Genomic DNA, 16,855 nt, shown 5'->3' on the forward strand with positions numbered 1-16,855 from the left:
ACCGTACAAATCACACTATCCCACTATGAATACGACCCCAGAACCTGCTTTTCCAGGGGCTTTAAGCGAAAGGTTAAGCATGCTCAGAGATGCCAGGGTCAAAAGAGCCATTCTCCCCGGGTACTGAATGTAATTACTTGGCCAGATGGAGAATTTCCAGCAATAGGTTTTTCATTTCCGCATCGTGACTTTTATTCCCCGTGTACAGCTGGAACGCCGGGCGCTCAAAGAACGGCAGCACTTTGGATAGGGCCCGCAGCTCTATCAGGTAGAGAAAATACAGGTTCTTGAGTCTTCTGGGACCTTCCCCTCTGGTGATGACTTCATCAAATCTCTGCCGGAACTCTGTAACGTTGGGGCCCCATTTCTTCTCTGACCACGTATCTGAGAGAGGAAAAAAACCCAAAAACCCAACCAGTGGCATGAGGCGGATGGGCGTGGTTGTGGTTCACCTCCTCCCACCATCCCACTGAACGGGGACCCGTGACTCAAACCAGGGAGATCCGAGCTTTAGAATAGCCACAGCCCTTTCATGAACTGCAAATTGTTCAAAAGAATCGTGCTTTTAACCAAACTCAAAGGCCAACAAACACGGAACTCCTGCAGGGCTTTGTTGGCTGGTTGAAAACATAAGCCAGGCTTAGAAGCAAAAGCTAAAAACGGCGGCTGCCCATTTTAAACGGAGTTATATCAGTTGAAGAGTTTCTCATCAGGTGACCTGATGGTTTTTGAAACCTGTGGATGCTGGCGAGAGCTCAACATTCGCTACAAGTGACAAGGGCTGGGTGGCAGTTGCTGGTGGGCTCTGAAGGTCCCTTCGTTCCTCCATTCCTGCCCACAAAAGCCACCGACCTGCTGCAGAACTTGAAAACGGTCTCTGCTTTAGGCTGAGCCTCTGCAGGGGCAGACTGGGCAGGCCTCTGGATCAGGCTCCTTCCCAGCACAGCATGGGGGCCAGAGGTTGGAAGGCTCCCAGACCAACAGGGACATTGAGAGAATTCCTTCTGCTATGGAAATGCAGGAGAACAAAAGCAGCCAAGGATCGGAGGAGACCGGGCTCTGTTTTCCATTATGAAGCCCACAGGTTTCACAAAGAATATTTCTGTTTGCTCATCCTATTGTGTACTTAAGATTATATAAAGTATGTAGTGGAAGACATAATACAGTCATATCAAACTGCTGTATAAAAATGAAAAAATGGGAGAAATTTTCTCTTCCAAATCCTCAGAGGATAACCAGTCCCAACTCTAGAGCCCAGGCAGGCTCTCAACAAGGCGACCATGGGGCGTCTGCAGGTGGAAACCCCTGCGTGGGCCCAAGCTGAGCCAAGGGGTGTCTCCTCGGAGCAGAGATCACTTTCCATAGCCTCTCCCCAACAGAGGCGATCCCTTTCTACACCAGCCAGACAAATGACGTGTACTTGGCTGCCTGTAGCCAACCTTATTTTCCTAATCCTCTCTGCAGTCCCAGCTCACTTCTTGCCTTTGATGTTTCTCTTGTTATTGTATCTCCCAACTCTAACCAAGTCTAACTCACATCAAGGCGAGGCCTACGTGGGCCATAGAGACTTAACTATAATTACTTAGTTAAACCTAAATGACTTCTCCAAATTCCAACAGCTGTCTCTAAATCCACCCTTGATTTTTTGTAAGCTTTAGCAAAATAAAGGTCGTAGGCTTGGTCCACAAGTAACACTCTAAACTACCAAATTCTTCGAGAAGTCAGACAGAACCTGCACCCCACGCTGCAGGACGCAGCCTTTGGCCACACAAATCAAGTTTTCACACCCCCCCCTCGATTTTCAACCCCAGAGTTGAAATTTAGATTCCTCAGATAGCTATTGAAAGCACACAAAACAGAAATGGCAGGTGGAAATGGATTGAGGGTCTTGGGAAAGCCCAGCTGAGCATTTCATAGTCTAGAGGAGATGACTGCTAAACTGACCATCAGGAAGATGGGCTAGGAAGGGACAGCCTTGATATGCAGTCAGAAACCCACTCCAAAATAACCTTGGGGGAAAACCAGAAGAAATGTGCTGGAAGTCTTGGTACAGAGCACAGCACAGCCCTTTTCAGACCTGAAGGCCTGGGCTAACTGCCTTGTTAATTCTGTTACGCAGTCCCTGCTGAGGGAGGGAAGAGAGGAGCCCAGAAGTAGGCTGGAACAGGCTCCAGGTGACATTTAGCAGAGCCACAGAAGTGTCAGTTTAGGAGCGAGGCAGGAGAGCCAAGGCAGAAAGTAGCCTTTACCTTGTAAAAGGTACCTGGCACTCAAATGGATGTTGATGCTTGCATGGAGACCAGAAACAAGTCTGTAGAAAGCTCGCTTCTCTACACAGACACCTGAAAAGAGATGGTCACTTCATGAGCCTGAAAACATACGTTGAATTTTCCTCTCCTGGCTGTCAGACAGAAATCTAATCCCACCTGAGGGCAGCCAGTCACTCCCCACCCCTCCCTGGCCGTTTTTGCATTTATCTCAGTAAATTAATCAAGTTTAGAAAAAGGGATTACCTTGCAGCCACTTGTAAAACATATGCCCTGGAAAGAAAAGGAAAACAAGCACATTAGTTTGAGAGTACTAGTCAAGCCTGCTGCCCTGAATGCACCTCTGAGGCCAGTCCCCAGAGGATCTCTGCCAACTCTGGTTTGTAGAAGCAGGGAGAGGAGTGTTACAAGAGCGAGAAAACAGTTTTCCTCCCCACTCTTCTGACTGACGCTTCTTTCTGTAACACAGTGTGGCAGCAGCTAAACACAGCACGTGGCCTTTCCCAGTAAGGGCTGGCAGGGGCAGAAGTGCTGCAGAACAGCACAGCATAGGGGGAAACAAGGACCACAGGTCACTTATCTTCTGGTAGGATGGGGAGACAGGGATTTTTATTAAAAATAAAACACTGCAATCAAGTGTGTACAATTGCACAAGGCAGTGTTTCACACTGCCCCCTAATATATGCTTGAAAGTAATCTGGAGAACATAAAGATGGATTTGGAGATAATTTGGAGACAAAGATATGTCAGATACACAGGTCCAGTGCTTCAGAGGGCAAAGAGCTGCAGGGCACAGCTCTTCCCAAACGAGAGCCCCACAGGGCCTAAGGGAGTTGGGAACCCAGCTCCTACCAGCCATCATCCAGAGGCTGTTGGGACTACAAGTCTTTGCAAAGCTCCAGCCGGAGAGCTGCTTTCTCAGCAATAACAAGTGCTGAAAAAAACCAAAAAAACCCCAAAACACAACACCCCAACCAAAAGACACCCAAACCCACAACACAAGTCCTGTGAAGGCTTATGACACTTCACTGACTTGATTTTTCAAATGGGACTTGTACTCTTAAAAAAAAAAAAAAAATCTGTTGATGGTTTTAAAGGCCCCCACACAAGGCTGAGCTGGCCTCAGGGACGGAGAGCTCTGAGGGATCTCTCCACAGGATCCTGAACACAGCAGGATTTCAAGACAATTTCTGATTTTGCCTGAATAATGACTTTGCTAACCAGGTGCATTATCTAATGGTACAGCTCGTGACAACAGAAACAAATGGGGTGTCTTTATCATGCTATCAGTGAAAACAAACAGAGTGCCACTCACCTCCGTCATCTCCAGATGAAAAAAAAAAAGGCACAGGTGGTGGAGGGAGAGAAAAGAGGAGATAAAAATTACACATGACCAAAATTAAACTCCAAAGCACAAGCATTAAGACTGCTCCATTAATCTGCTCTGACAAGAAAAGGAGCCTCTCCGGGGAGGTTTAGAAATGTTCTGAACACAGAAAACATCATCTCAAACGGCAGCAGGGAATATATCAGATGAGCAATACTACTGAATAACCTGACCAATGCAGGAGGGATCAATATTTGCAAAGGAAGTAAAACCACCAGACAGCTGAAGCAGAAACCAGAAAACAAGGGATGCAAATGTCTCCCTCTGCCAGAGATCTCCTGTATGACCTCTGGCAGGATGCTCAAAGACCTCATCCCCACTTCTTGCAGTTTATTAGTCGCTTGCAACAACTCTGGCAGGTGTCAGATCCTCTATTTTCACGTCCTCCTGCTTCCTCATTTGCAAAGCAGCCGTCCTTCCCTCTCCCCTCAACATACCTGTATTATTTCATACTGATCTTGCCCTAAACAGAGCTGGTCAAAGGAAGGACTGATATTTTAAAGGACACTGTACATTTCCTTCACTAGGGCCGCTCCTGAAGCAGCTCTTTCTTTGCACAAGGGTCAAGGGAGGGGAAGAAGCATCTCCACAGCTTGGGGAAAAGCAAGAGATCACCCCAGAGGGTACTGCTGGAGGGATGTTCAGGTCAAACGAATGGGGAGTGGGGTCAATGATGTTCCAGATGTCTGGGCAGGATGGGGCATCAGGAGACATGGGGTCTCTTGACAGCCTTGGGCAAGAAGCTCAGCTTCCAAAACCCTTCCCCACTCTCATTTACACTGTCTAGCTTTAGCCTCCAGGGCAGAGTTTCTCTTACTGGATGGTTTCCATGGAGGATCCCAGTCAGGTTCTCATTTCAGACCATTACAGAGGGTTTGGCATTGCCACGCGCAGAAACCAGGGACCCGGGAAGAGCTCAGGGTTCAGTCCTGCCCCTAGTCTCTCCAAAACTCACATTCCTTCCAGGAGTGGAGGAGACTTCCTTTCTTTGTGATGGATGCTAGAGAGCCACACTTCCAGGTGCCCTTGTGTTACCCATAAAATTCTACACTTGATCAAGCACTACAACATATTTCACATTCAGTAGAAGCAGCTCAGAGAGCATTTAGTGTTCGTGGAGCTAAGATCAGTACACTACTAAACCACTTAGTGAGACAGATGACTCACCTCTACCAGATGCCAAAGGTCTTTTTACATTCTGAGGCCTAAGAAAAAAAAAAAAAATCATTAAGATAGGTAAATAAGTGACTGTCTCATTTCTGTGCAGAAACACAGCACAGCAGAAGTAGTTATTTCTCTGCACTCAGCCTAAGGAATTCTTAGATTTCCTTCTGTGCGTTAGCCACATTTTGCTCTACCCCTTTCCTGTCTGAGCAAAGCTTTCTCCCCCCCTCCCCTTTCTTTCTTTGTAAAGAACAGCTAGGAAAACCCAAGTGTCTACGGAGGTGCTAGTGGACATTATCCCACGGCCTGGGTGCAACACGGTATGTTACTACGAACAGGGAGGAAATCACTAGAGATCCCAGCAGGCAAGACCACCGTCCAGCACCCACCTGTACAATGTGTCAGCCCCAGAGGTGCCCACAGCAGAATTCAAACTGGGCAGAGACTGGGGAGAGTGCTCCCTGCAATGGCCAGGGAGGACTGGACTGGGTGCCCAGGAGTACATCGCATGAGGGACACGCCCCACCCTGCCAGGCTGCTGGTGCACCCTGTGTCAGGGCTCACACCAGAGCCCACACCAGGGCAAGCTGTGGTCTGAAAGACAGCCAAGGGGGGCTCGTGGGGCAGCTGCATAGCTCGTCCCCTCCTCTGACAGCCTGCACTGCACAGGCATCGCGACAAAAATAGGAGGATGGGGACAAATAGAGCAGCTAAAGCACCTGCAGCCCTGCTGTAAGGGTCAGCAACTGTAGGTTCGCAGAACCTGTCTCCCAAAGCACCTACTTGAAGCAGTTTTCTTCATAAATACTGTTCCAAATTTTCCAGGCGTCCGGCCCTTTGTAGCCAGTATAGCGTTCTGGATTCAAGAGTAAATCCACGTACTCCGCGTCGGGAGAAGAGATATCTGCGAAGCAGAGTGGAGAGTCAGTGACAAAAACTTCTGCAGGAACATGCCATCTTCCCAGGCTGATCCCTTCATATCCCCAACAGTCTTGCAGAGACACCAGCTCCACCCTCTACAGGCAGGTGAATAATATTTGCTACATAATGTTTCCACTGTATTACTTCCAAAATACTGAGGGGTGGGTGGGGGTGTGTGTGGTAGAAAAGAGAAGAAATGCTATCTACACTCCAGGCTTGCTGAAATATCACACATTGGCCTGAAAGTTCTGCAGAGGTGTTTAAAATCCCATTACAAGACTTGTCAGATCAAACAGGTCCCTATACCATCAGCTTCGCAGAAGCTGTCTGAAGAGTCATCGTGCCGACTCCACCGGAGCACGGCCTGCTGGGTTTCCTTGCTGCAAGAAAAGTGGAAAAAAACTGTCAGAAAGAGCACAGATACTAGGTTTCCTTCAAGACAAGGAAAGATTGTCAAAAAAGAAGTCAAACCTCAGAGAGCCATCAACAGCTCCGAGCCTCTTGGCTTCTTCACATTCTTCAGCAAGGTTACTGGCTTCTTCTGAATACTGGGTTGAAAAGCAAAGGGGTGGGGAGAGAGGAAGATTAAAAAGCAGTTTTTCTGCTGTTACAATTCCACCTTTAAGGCACTAACCAGTTTAAGCATCAGAAACACTTTTATGATTCATCCCACCCTGTATTTCCACAGGATGTCTGCAGATATTCAGAGGCTTATGCAATTGTGATGACTGTTGCAGGGACTCACAGCAGCCTCTGGCACTGCCACAGGAGCATTTTGTGCCTGACGACACGGGCTCGTGGAGAAGTCTGCTAAACTGCTCTGCGTTCGTGGAGGGGAATACCTGACACCAGGACAGCTCACTCAAAGGCTCCACAGCATGCCAAACACTTAAAAAGGGTAAAAATTTAGCCGTAAATATTGCCCATCTGATTAAGGCTGCAGTGACACAAATCTGTGTCATTTTGTGCATGCAGACACACCTACCTTGTAACTTCCAGATCTGATTCCATCAGGGACTTCATCCTGAAAGACAGAATTAAGCCTGTGCTACATGTGGGGCTGATGTGTGATCTTTGAGAAAGATTAGGAAGGTTACCACAGTTTCTAGAAGGTAATCAAAGCGCTCAGCTCAGCTTACAACACTTTCCTGTTTCTGGCTCCTCCACAGACTAAGGTTGAGCAATATTCTTGGTGTTTTATTTTGATTTTTCACAGGTCTCCTCAAAAGGTCAGCAGCCTTCCACAGGTGCTACGTCAGGTTATGTTTTGCTTACCTAAGCGTGAAGTTGGGGAAGCCAACGTAAACTTCAGAGGAGCTGGAGTTGCCTCTGGTCAGCTGGTGGCTGACATCCTGTATCCCGGTGATGCCGCTGCTCCTGGCAGGAGCCCAGGCACCTCCTTAGATATTGCATGTCATTCAAACACGTCCCTTCTACCACTTCATCACATAATGTCAGGCTTCTCAGCCCCACACAGCCCGAGCAGTACACACAAGACAATCAGGCCCTAAATTGTCCTCAACTTCCATTTCCTCTACCAGCAGGAAGGCAATAAAACCACTTCTACGCTGCTGGAGCAAATACTATGATGGCAAGAAGCACAGGAAGGGAAAGATTAAGCAATGAATAAGAGTTATTTTTGTTGCTTCCAGAACGAAATGGACCCAAATCAAAATAATTAAAACCAGCAGTGACACAGACAGTTCTTAAAATAAGAACAACTTCTAGCCACTACTAACATAATTGTAACATTACTCCATCATATTGGTCATACTCATTACCAAAACCATCCTTTTTAAGGAAAAAAGTAAACAATGTTTAAGGTTGAGAACAACAAAAAAAATCATCACTCCATTTTGGGTCTGTAATAGGTGCTTTTTGAAGACTAGGGAAGCAGAGAGTACTTGTTGCAGGGGTAGGGTAGTTGCTGGAAAAACAAATGAATTTAATGTATGTATCAGAATTTAGAGTGATGCCCACACACCCCTGTACCAGATTGTTTCAAGGTGTCGTATCAACCAAGATTTATTTTTTTTCAGCCAACAACTACACTCTGTCAGGTTATCACAGAATTGCCAGGTGAGGGGGACAGACACCCGTTTCACTGCAGCACACTAAATCATAATGTGAAAAGAAACCAGCGAGTTGGGAAAAATGGGTGCAGGTAGGGACAGGAGGGCGCTCTCACCCCAAACACCCATCGCCCTGTCAGCAGGGTGTATGTACCCTGTGCACTGTTAGTGTCCACTGTGACTGCTCTAGAGACCCAGGAACGAGAGCAGAAGCCAGGCTGGGTGGTGTTTTCACCACCCCCATCAACCCAGCGACCAAATTCTGATTCACTCACTTTCTCATCCCCTTTTATTCAGGCAGACACCTGCAGTCAAGATGTTTTCTTTTAGCTCAGCTAACAAACCCCTTTTGTCCAGGATACGGGGACAAGGGCGTTTGCTTTTGTGCTGGGAAACAGAGGACGCTGGAAGAGCCATTTCACGTATACAGAGGACTGGAAAGGTCAAATTTGTCAGCCAAAACTGCAAACCACAGCGTAGCTCACAGGCCAACAGCGTGAACATCCTGGCAATTAAGACAAGAGGCACTTCCTGTAATGACAGTGGATCTGCCCAAGAATTGTCTCACTAATACCAAAAATAGAGGGATTAGGACAAGTTTTTGGCCATTCATGGAGGGTCAGCTATTAAAAGCCTAGCTTTTCTTTCAGTTTTCAGAATTCAACATTTGGGCTTTTCTCACAGGTACCAGTATGACTGCACCTAAGAAAGCTCCATCAGAGCCACAGTTTTGCTATGGTTACAATAACAAGAAAAAAAAAAAAACAAAAAACAGTCCTTTGCCTGCTTCTTCTTCTTGCCCTGCGAGAGCCAAATATAGAAAAGAGGTAAAAGAACGGATTTGGTACTTACAGATGGGCAGGGCTTTACGGCACAGTCTCTTATTCCACAGTGACTGTTGTCATTCCAAAAAGGACAAGGTTTCTTTAAGTTTACCTACAAATAATATATTATCCTATTACACGTTTCCTCCATGCAACCAAGCCGACCTTCCACACCACAGTTTACCAACACACATCTTCAGTGCCTTAGCGCAAGACTTCAGATAACGAGACTTAGTGCATGGTTGAGTGCAGTGAGAGTGGAAACAGATACTTATTTATCTTAAAGGGAGTGAGGTGTGTTTGTGGTAACACAGGGGACAGGACACCCAGGCCACCGACTCCTAATCGCATCCTGAGGCTCCTGCTGAGCAATGACAAACTGGGGTTTGGGCAGGGGGGTTGTACCCTTTAAGGGCCAACCGTTACTCCAGGGCAATCTTTGGCCTTGGAATGTTGCTCAGTTCATTCTCTGAGAATCTTAAGGGAAGTTCTCTCCCCACTGATTTAGTTTCCTTGTTTGGGGCATCTTAGGACTACAGCCTGCCTCCCTGTTAGAGGAGCAGGAAGAGGATGTGCTGAGCCTTGCTGCCATTCTCCTGTGGCCAGAGCACAGGTCTTCTGCTGTCATCTGTGTGCTGGGCTGTTAAGTGTGCAAGGGCTTGACAGGAACAAATAATTCCTTGGCATTTACCAAACTGATTGCTATCACTCCTGTCCTTGTTATCAGGACTGGTTATTCTTTTAATCCTTGCTCCGCTGTTTCTTCTGGTGCTTTCACACACAAACATGCATTATTCAGACCAATCTTACTATTTCTGTTCCAAATCCCAGAGCTGGAAGGGGAAAGTACATTAACTTCTTGAACAAATCTTAAGTCTTTCTTTTCTGGGAGTTGGTATCAAGTATCATTCTTCCAAAACAATTAACATTTACCAAGATTTTTTTTGAGCTAGATGATCACTGCAGATCCTTTCCAACTAGAATTATTCTATTCTCTCTCTTTAAAAAAAAAACCACCATGAAATTTATTTTCGAAGTGTTGTATCACATTAAAATTCTCCTGACAAAAGAAGAGTCACACACTTGCTGACTGCATTGTTAAAAATCAGTACTAAAAAGGGGGTACTAAGACCAGCATAACTTCAAGGAAGATTTTTTTTTTTTAAATAAGAAGCAGCAGCATACAAAACTAAGGCAATAATATAATTTTTGCATGAGGAAATTACCTTGTAGTATCTAAAATAGTCACTTTCCAGAAGTTCATTCAGTCTAGGAAAAAGCTTGTAGTTGTTGAAGGCATCAATGGTTTCTACATCACAGGTGCAGTCATCTAAATGACCAGTAACCTGTTGGATTAAAAAAACAACAACAAAAACAAACAAACACAAAAGAATATTAACAATTTAACCAGTACTTTTAAACACTGCAGACAATAAACCAATTAACTTCTTTTTTTTCTTTTGCCAGTGAATCAACTAGTTCAATTTAACGAGAATTAAACAACACTAAACCTAGCTCTGCTGAACTGGCAGAGAATTTCTTTTGATGCACCCTTTAGGATGCATCCCGTACTACTTGTTTGGGGGGAGGCTGTTTTATTTGGGAACAATTTTCCTCTAACACACATTGATATATTAGAATTCACTGAAATCGGAATAATAGGCAGACGGGCACTTCCATCTCTAAAAAGCAGAGATGACAGACACATTGAACTAGACTGTCACACACACACACACACACACACACACACAGCCCTTTGTCCACACAGACACGGTTGTGCAGATGGCAGATGTTTCTGTCAGGGCCAAATCCAGCACGATGCTGGGTACCGGCTGCTGTGACCGCTCTGAGCCACACGCACCGCCAGCTCAGGTTCCTGTTTGAGACCAGCCTCAGGATGTCACTCTCGTACAGATGAGAGCTGGCGTTTGCATAAGGGACCAGTTAGGCAACAATAATGCCACCGAGGATTACAGCGCTCAAAGAAAGTCCTTGTTGTTAACCAGCTGCGCTGCAGCCATTTGTTTGATTTAATCAGAACCACAGCAACTGCAGCAGTCTCTCTCCCCGCCTCAGAGAGCCATTTGGCAAGAAAACGTTTGTTCTAAATCTGATGTAGAAAGCCAATACTTCTTGCATCGTCCTGAACAACTCAACAAGCTGTGTGCAAGCCCTGAAGGAAAAAAAAACAACCAACGAACAAACAAAACACAACAACATAGCACCAATTCAGCTATGTCTCTGACACGTAGATTACTGTCTGGATGACAAAGCTACACAACACAGAAGTAGTTTTGCTTCCCCCACACCCCCTGACGAGTACTTGGGGAAATCACCCTGGCCAAAATCAAGTATTGGTACTCATTCACTCTCAACAACACACCAGAGATTTTTTTCCTGGATGTTGAAGTAGCAATAGAACATGTGGCAAGCTGCTATTCCCCAGTATCAGATAAATTCAGGGTTTTAAGATCAGGCAGTTGTTTTAAATCAGTATTAACTTACGAGGTGAAGAATAGGATGTTTGCCAGAGTTTGTGATAAGAAATCCTCTTGCCGCTTTCTGTCCCAGAAAGCCTACAAAATCCTGGCAGCAGGCAGCACAGAAACAACATACCCCACAGGATGCTGTTTTGGGGGGTTAAGCCCAGGCTCTACCTTCTCTCTGTGCACAAGAAAGCTGGAAGCAGACAAGCAGAATAACCCTGGAAACATCAGCACGGGCAACCCCTGTGAAGTTGTGACAGGGCACACTGCCCAGTGGTAGCATAAAAGGTCCCCTGGGGAGGCCAGGAACAAATAGGGAGATGGGGGATGCACAAGATCTAAAAAGCATTGGATTGTATTTAAGGGGCTCCCCCTCTTTTGACTTTTAAAGCACCCAACCAGCTTGAGGGCTGCTTGAACACCCTGGGACAGCAAACAGGAGCAGGAAACACCCTTCTTGAAGGAAAGGCAGCAGATGACCAAAGGCATGGGCATCTCAGCAGTCAGACCCAGAAAAAGGAGTAAAATCCTGCAAGCCTCAGGAAAAAGCCTCCATGAATCCAAAGCAAAGGTGCAACTCCTGCTTTTGCAATTAGGGAAAAGTATGTACGGAGAGAAAAGAGAGCGCCACGTGAGAAGCATGAGCCACCTGCCTTGACGCATTTCCGGGGAGCCCTCAGATAATTCAGCAACAGCTACACATCAACTTAAATAAAACTATTATAATTACTACTGTGGAAATAAAGCTCCTGGCCTTCCTTCCGAGAAGGAGGGGAGAAATGGAGCACTTGCCCTCAAAGCACACAGTCACATGAAATGGGGAAGTGGGGGGGGAAAAAAGTAGCCTGGATTAAGCATATCACACCTTAAAGGTAAGAGCAAGTTTCTTCCTGACAGCGTGGACAGAGAGGGAAGGAATCAAGACCGAGGCTGGTCCATAGCAGGAATTCGTATTTTGGAACAGATTTTTTTCCTAAAAGGGCTTTGATATTTTGGACGCTGATTTTAAGGGGGAATGAAGGGAAATCTATCTGAGCGTGTCAGAATGCCCCACTCCACTTGAGCAAACTGCTCTGGTTAAGGCACCACGACTTCTATCTCTAGTGTTCCCATTGAAGCCCACCGCCTCATCCTCACACACATTCTGTATTCTGTCAGGCGTTTTGCAAGGTAATGAAGATTAACAGCATAGCAATTAAGCTTTCCACTAGCCTGAATCACCTCTGTAAAAAAAAAAAAACAACGAACAAAACGCAATTTGCTAATCCAGTTACCCAATTTAAAGCTGTTTCAAAATTAAAAAAACCCAAACCAACCACAACATAAAAGCAACCAAGCACATTTTTTACTTCCTGGAAACCTGGCATCCTTTGAGGCAGGCACCTTATAGATTGGGTCTAAAAGTGGCCTAAAAAAAGATTGTGGATAATCTTCAGCTGCTTTCTGTATCCATGCTAGACAAACATGTCACTCCAATGGGATGACATCCCCATAAGAGCACCCAGCCATGGTGCAAACACAACACACACCATTTGCACCAGGCTTATCTAGAGCCCAATTCAAGCCAGAACCAACCTGGCAAAACATCAGCCTGAAAATAATCCAGGGTGAAGCACTCCCACCAGTATTCAAGAGTCGATGGGGGTCATGCTTTGGAGATCTCAAAATATCCACTGCTCAGTTTAGAAAAGCACTGGTGGGAAGATCAGCCACAACCCCACCAAGAACATGCCTGGGGGGGCAGCACAGGCAAAGGGGGGTGCTGGGGAAAACTTGAGCTCTGCTTAAGTTAGAGGGAAAACTTCCTTCTCCGAGGATTTCAGTCGGACTGTGCAGAATGAGGCAATTTCTCTAGCCAGCTCACCTTCCTGTTCTGCCTCCTAAGGCTGCTGAGAAAGCTCGGCCAGGCCTGGTGACAGCACCAACGCTCACAGCCAAGGGAGTACAGAAATCAGAATATCCACTCTCCTCAGAGACCAAGGTGAAAGAAAGCCCCAGCGATGATACCACCAAACAGCCCCAACCCGCTTTAAGACATGGGGAAGAGGGCAGTATCAGATCACTTGGCAGGGCACGTTCTTCACCCCAGAAGTTCCTTCTTGCTCTGTGACCGCCTGCCACCCCAGAACCTGTTTCTTTCATCCTTGCACGCACCCAAGAGACTCATTTGTTTTGGACTTCAATTCCTGCTATCAGAGCAGTTGAGCTACAGCATGTGTCAAACATGCCCTGCAATGGGTGGTGCCTTAAAACACTTTCTCCCCACCTCCCTAAAATACTTATCTACATCTTCAGCCTGTAATAATTAGAACAGTTCTTTAAGATGAAACAGAAATTGATCCAGTCCCAAACATGTGCCATGTGCTTGCTGGCACCTGTGAATCACTGAGCTGCACGGCCACGACGGGTTTCGCTCCACCCAGCAGAGGTGGGAGAGCCTGGCATGAGACTGAGGGGCAGGGCTGGGTTTGCCCAGTGGGAAGAGACACAACGGAGCCACTGGGACAGACAAGACACAAAAGGCTCTGGCTGCTGAGTAAGCAGGGAGGAAGGTGTTCACCTGGAACCTCCACAACAGCCACTCTCAATCGCTTAACACCAATGTACCCGCCTCGTGTGCGTAACAGCTTGGAACACCACCACACGTGGACTCCGCCTAACGCCCGGGTTTGCCTTTTGCTTCATCTTCCTCTACCTCCATCCCAGGCTCCCAATGGGTCTGCTCTCCTCACCTCTTTCTGCTTCCCCGCAGTGTCACAGATCCCTGGGCAGTGCACTGAAGGCTTGCTTCTCTTGCTGGGGGCTCCGTCCCAGACCCACACACCATCACCTACTGCACAGCTGTGCAGGAAAGAAGGCAAACCCTTCTGCATCTCCCATTTGCAGCTACCCTAGGGCACAGCGAAGGGACTACCACCGTGGCTAAGGAGTTGGTTTTAGCCTGTACCAACCTCACCGACAGCTGCCTGCTCTTCTGAACAAGCCACACCAGTCCCAGGCTGCTGGCAAGCAGACGCTTTCCCTGCTGCCCCAGCAGAAGTTTCCCTGCAGTCGCCCTGCACAGGCGCTCGGTGGCTCTGCCTGCCCGCAGCACCCAGCCCAGCTAGGACTCCCTCTCATCCTTGCCAGCACACTTGCAGCAAGTAGCCACTAGCCAGTCATGCCCAGCATCTGCCCTGGAAGCTGTGTATGTTGGCCCAGGCACTTTCTCCCCCATCTTTTGTCCAGAAAACAAGGACTGGGGCTTCCGGAGCTCACACAGAAGCAAACCTCATATGGGAGCCTCAGGATGGGGTCAAACTGCAGAGGCTGAAGTGCTGTCAGATGGTATCTCCAAGCGTCTGCAAGCAAAGAAGGATCTGCAGCTGCTCTGTGCTGTGTGAAGCGACCTCTCAAGCCACCCCCTCCTGAGATTGGGAACCCTGCTAGGTATGAATTCCTGTCTTGAAGGCTGTTGGGCGAACACCAACTCAAGAATGCAAAAGCAGCTTGAAAGTCTGTTCAGGTAACAGCAAGGTAACTCTCAGTGCCTGGGCTCCCCCTTAATGACAGCGTACTGGCCACAGAAACACCCCCGAAGGAAAGCGGCCCTCGGCCAGCCCGGAAGCCTCATCAAAATCCCAGTCTGCCAAACACCTGCAGCACATCCTTAATGCAGCTACGTCACTCTGTAAACAGCAAATGAGTAATAATTACTAGGAATATGGAGAATTGATTCATAGCTGACTACAGCATTAATGCAAACAGGAATATCTGGGTGGGGGATGAGCCGCCTGTAAAGTTCGAGGGAACTCCGATATGGAAATGTTACTCAGCACTAATGAGACAGATTGGAAAGCAGAAACAGTATGTGAAAATTGAAGTGTTTTTAGTAACAGATGGATGATTCTAATAAGAGTTTCAGGACTGGTTAGCAACCTCTCCAAGTAAATGAAGAGCTAAAAACAAGTCAAAAAAAAAGCAGGTGAGCATTGCTCTTAGTAGAGACAAGGGTGCAACACCCACTCCAGAATGATGGCCCGCTGAAGTCAGCGTGTGAAATACTGCTAGAGCAAGTGCTCACAAAAGTGCCTCTTGTCAACTGTCCCAACACGGGCTGACAGATGAGCCAAGGCTCTTCCGTTCACCCTACATCAAGGTTTCTTAATCTGACAAGCTGTCTCAAGTGATGGTTTGCAGGAGGAAGCCAACAACTATACCCAGGCCTTCAAATACACAAACAAAGGAGGGGAAAACACACCATTTAAGGCTTGCCTTATATTTTATTTGGTGGTAAGTAAGAACCACCAGACCAGTTCTGCACAAGATGATCAGCAGATTAGTTTCTACAGAAAGAGGAGGCAGCCCGAGTGTGTTTTTTAAAGGTTAGGTGGTTAGTAAGGCTGAGAAATGCTGCCCTACATAACACACTGTCCCAAAGGCAATCAAGTCTGAAAAAAAAATCTTGAACCTGAACACTTGTACTGAAAACTAAACCAAAGCACATGCTACCTCATAAACAATAAGTGTGTTGCAACAAACCAAGAGTTTACAAAATACAATGGAAGTTCCTCCTACCTAAGGCAAACAGCCTGAAAGCCACTGCTAAGTCAGTGTGTCCCTTTAGTGGTTAAGGCTTCGTATCCTGTACCACACTCCTCACTCCGGCTTCAGCCCTCAGGAGACAAACTTCACTGTAAAGCAGGAAGAATACAAGCAGAAACCCAACAGAGAATCAAAACGCAGGCTTTGCAATTCTTTATCAGCATAGCTTGTATTTCCCATTTCCACATGAAACTGAAGTGCAAGGAGCCTCCCCGAAGGCAAAGCCAAAGCCAAGTGCACAATCACATTTGTTTTCCTTCTCCGGTCTCAATTTCTAACTCACATTTAAGTGCTAAAATTTTAATCTAGCAAGAGTAGGCTTTACAATTGCTTCCTTTTTTAAAAGGCAACAAAAAGAAAGCACTAAGTATGCCATACCATACTCACTCCTCGATCTTGCAAATGTGCTTGTGCAAAGTTAAGCCAAAGGAATCTGCATAGTGACTGTTCTCCCAAATCCTCCTCACTTAGTTGACTATACCCTGTTCTCTCATTCCTGGACATCAACAGAGAAGGGTAACAAACCTGCCACATCAACAAGGAGAACTAACCCTGGAAGAGCTTTACAGAAGGGCAGCTCAGTTCACCCCCGGGCATGGCAGGGTAGCAGGCACCTGCTGCAGCCACGCTCCCTCCTGGCCAGCGGAGCTGGGAGGACCAGCAAGGCAGACCTGCAGAAGAGGGGATGAGGCAGCTCCCAGACTTTATAGCAACACACATCCCTCAAACATCCGATGAGAGACACCTGGGTGGTTAGGGGAGAACTGCTCCCCTGGCTGAAACACTCACCTTTCCTGCTGGGGGCAGGGAGAGAACACAGTTAAGAAAGCAACGCAGAGGACACAGTGGGTAAAAGTTCCCCTTTCCTCTAGCCACCTCCCAGCAGACTTTCCGATGCTCGCACAAGAGTCGAAGCAGTGAGGTACCCGCACCCCCCCACCCCGAGAGCGTGGGTTTGTGTGTGCCTGTGTCCGCCCCCCGCAGAACCCACCTGGCAGAAGCAGCGTCGTTCCGCCACGCTGGGCGGCCCGCGGGGCTCCACCGGCAACAGGAGAACGGCGAATCCCAACGCCCGCAACAGCAGCAGCCCGCCACCCGCCGCCATCGCACCGCGCCAGCTCCTCCGCCGTCACCGCCACCGGCTGAAGAA

The 16,855-nt window shown here is 47.3% G+C and overlaps 1 protein-coding gene across 1 annotated transcript; it reads right to left on the reverse strand.

Moving 5' to 3' along the window:
* Nucleotides 1–12: 12 nt before the first annotated feature.
* ERO1A (endoplasmic reticulum oxidoreductase 1 alpha) lies at nucleotides 13–16,849 on the reverse strand. Its single transcript, XM_026850109.1, has 12 exons — nucleotides 16,697–16,849; nucleotides 9,862–9,981; nucleotides 8,664–8,747; nucleotides 6,725–6,763; nucleotides 6,211–6,287; nucleotides 6,046–6,119; nucleotides 5,602–5,722; nucleotides 4,822–4,859; nucleotides 3,583–3,591; nucleotides 2,514–2,540; nucleotides 2,250–2,342; nucleotides 13–384 (listed from the first exon to the last, which is right to left on the reverse strand). Exons 1-12 carry the CDS (start codon nucleotides 16,808–16,810, stop codon nucleotides 134–136), a joined length of 1,047 nt encoding a protein of 348 aa, XP_026705910.1. The 5' UTR covers nucleotides 16,811–16,849; the 3' UTR covers nucleotides 13–133.
* Nucleotides 16,850–16,855: the final 6 nt, after the last annotated feature.

This window comes from Athene cunicularia (assembly GCF_003259725.1).
Source record: "Athene cunicularia isolate RWA chromosome 5 unlocalized genomic scaffold, athCun1 chr5_part1, whole genome shotgun sequence".
NCBI classification, from domain to species: domain Eukaryota; kingdom Metazoa; phylum Chordata; class Aves; order Strigiformes; family Strigidae; genus Athene; species Athene cunicularia.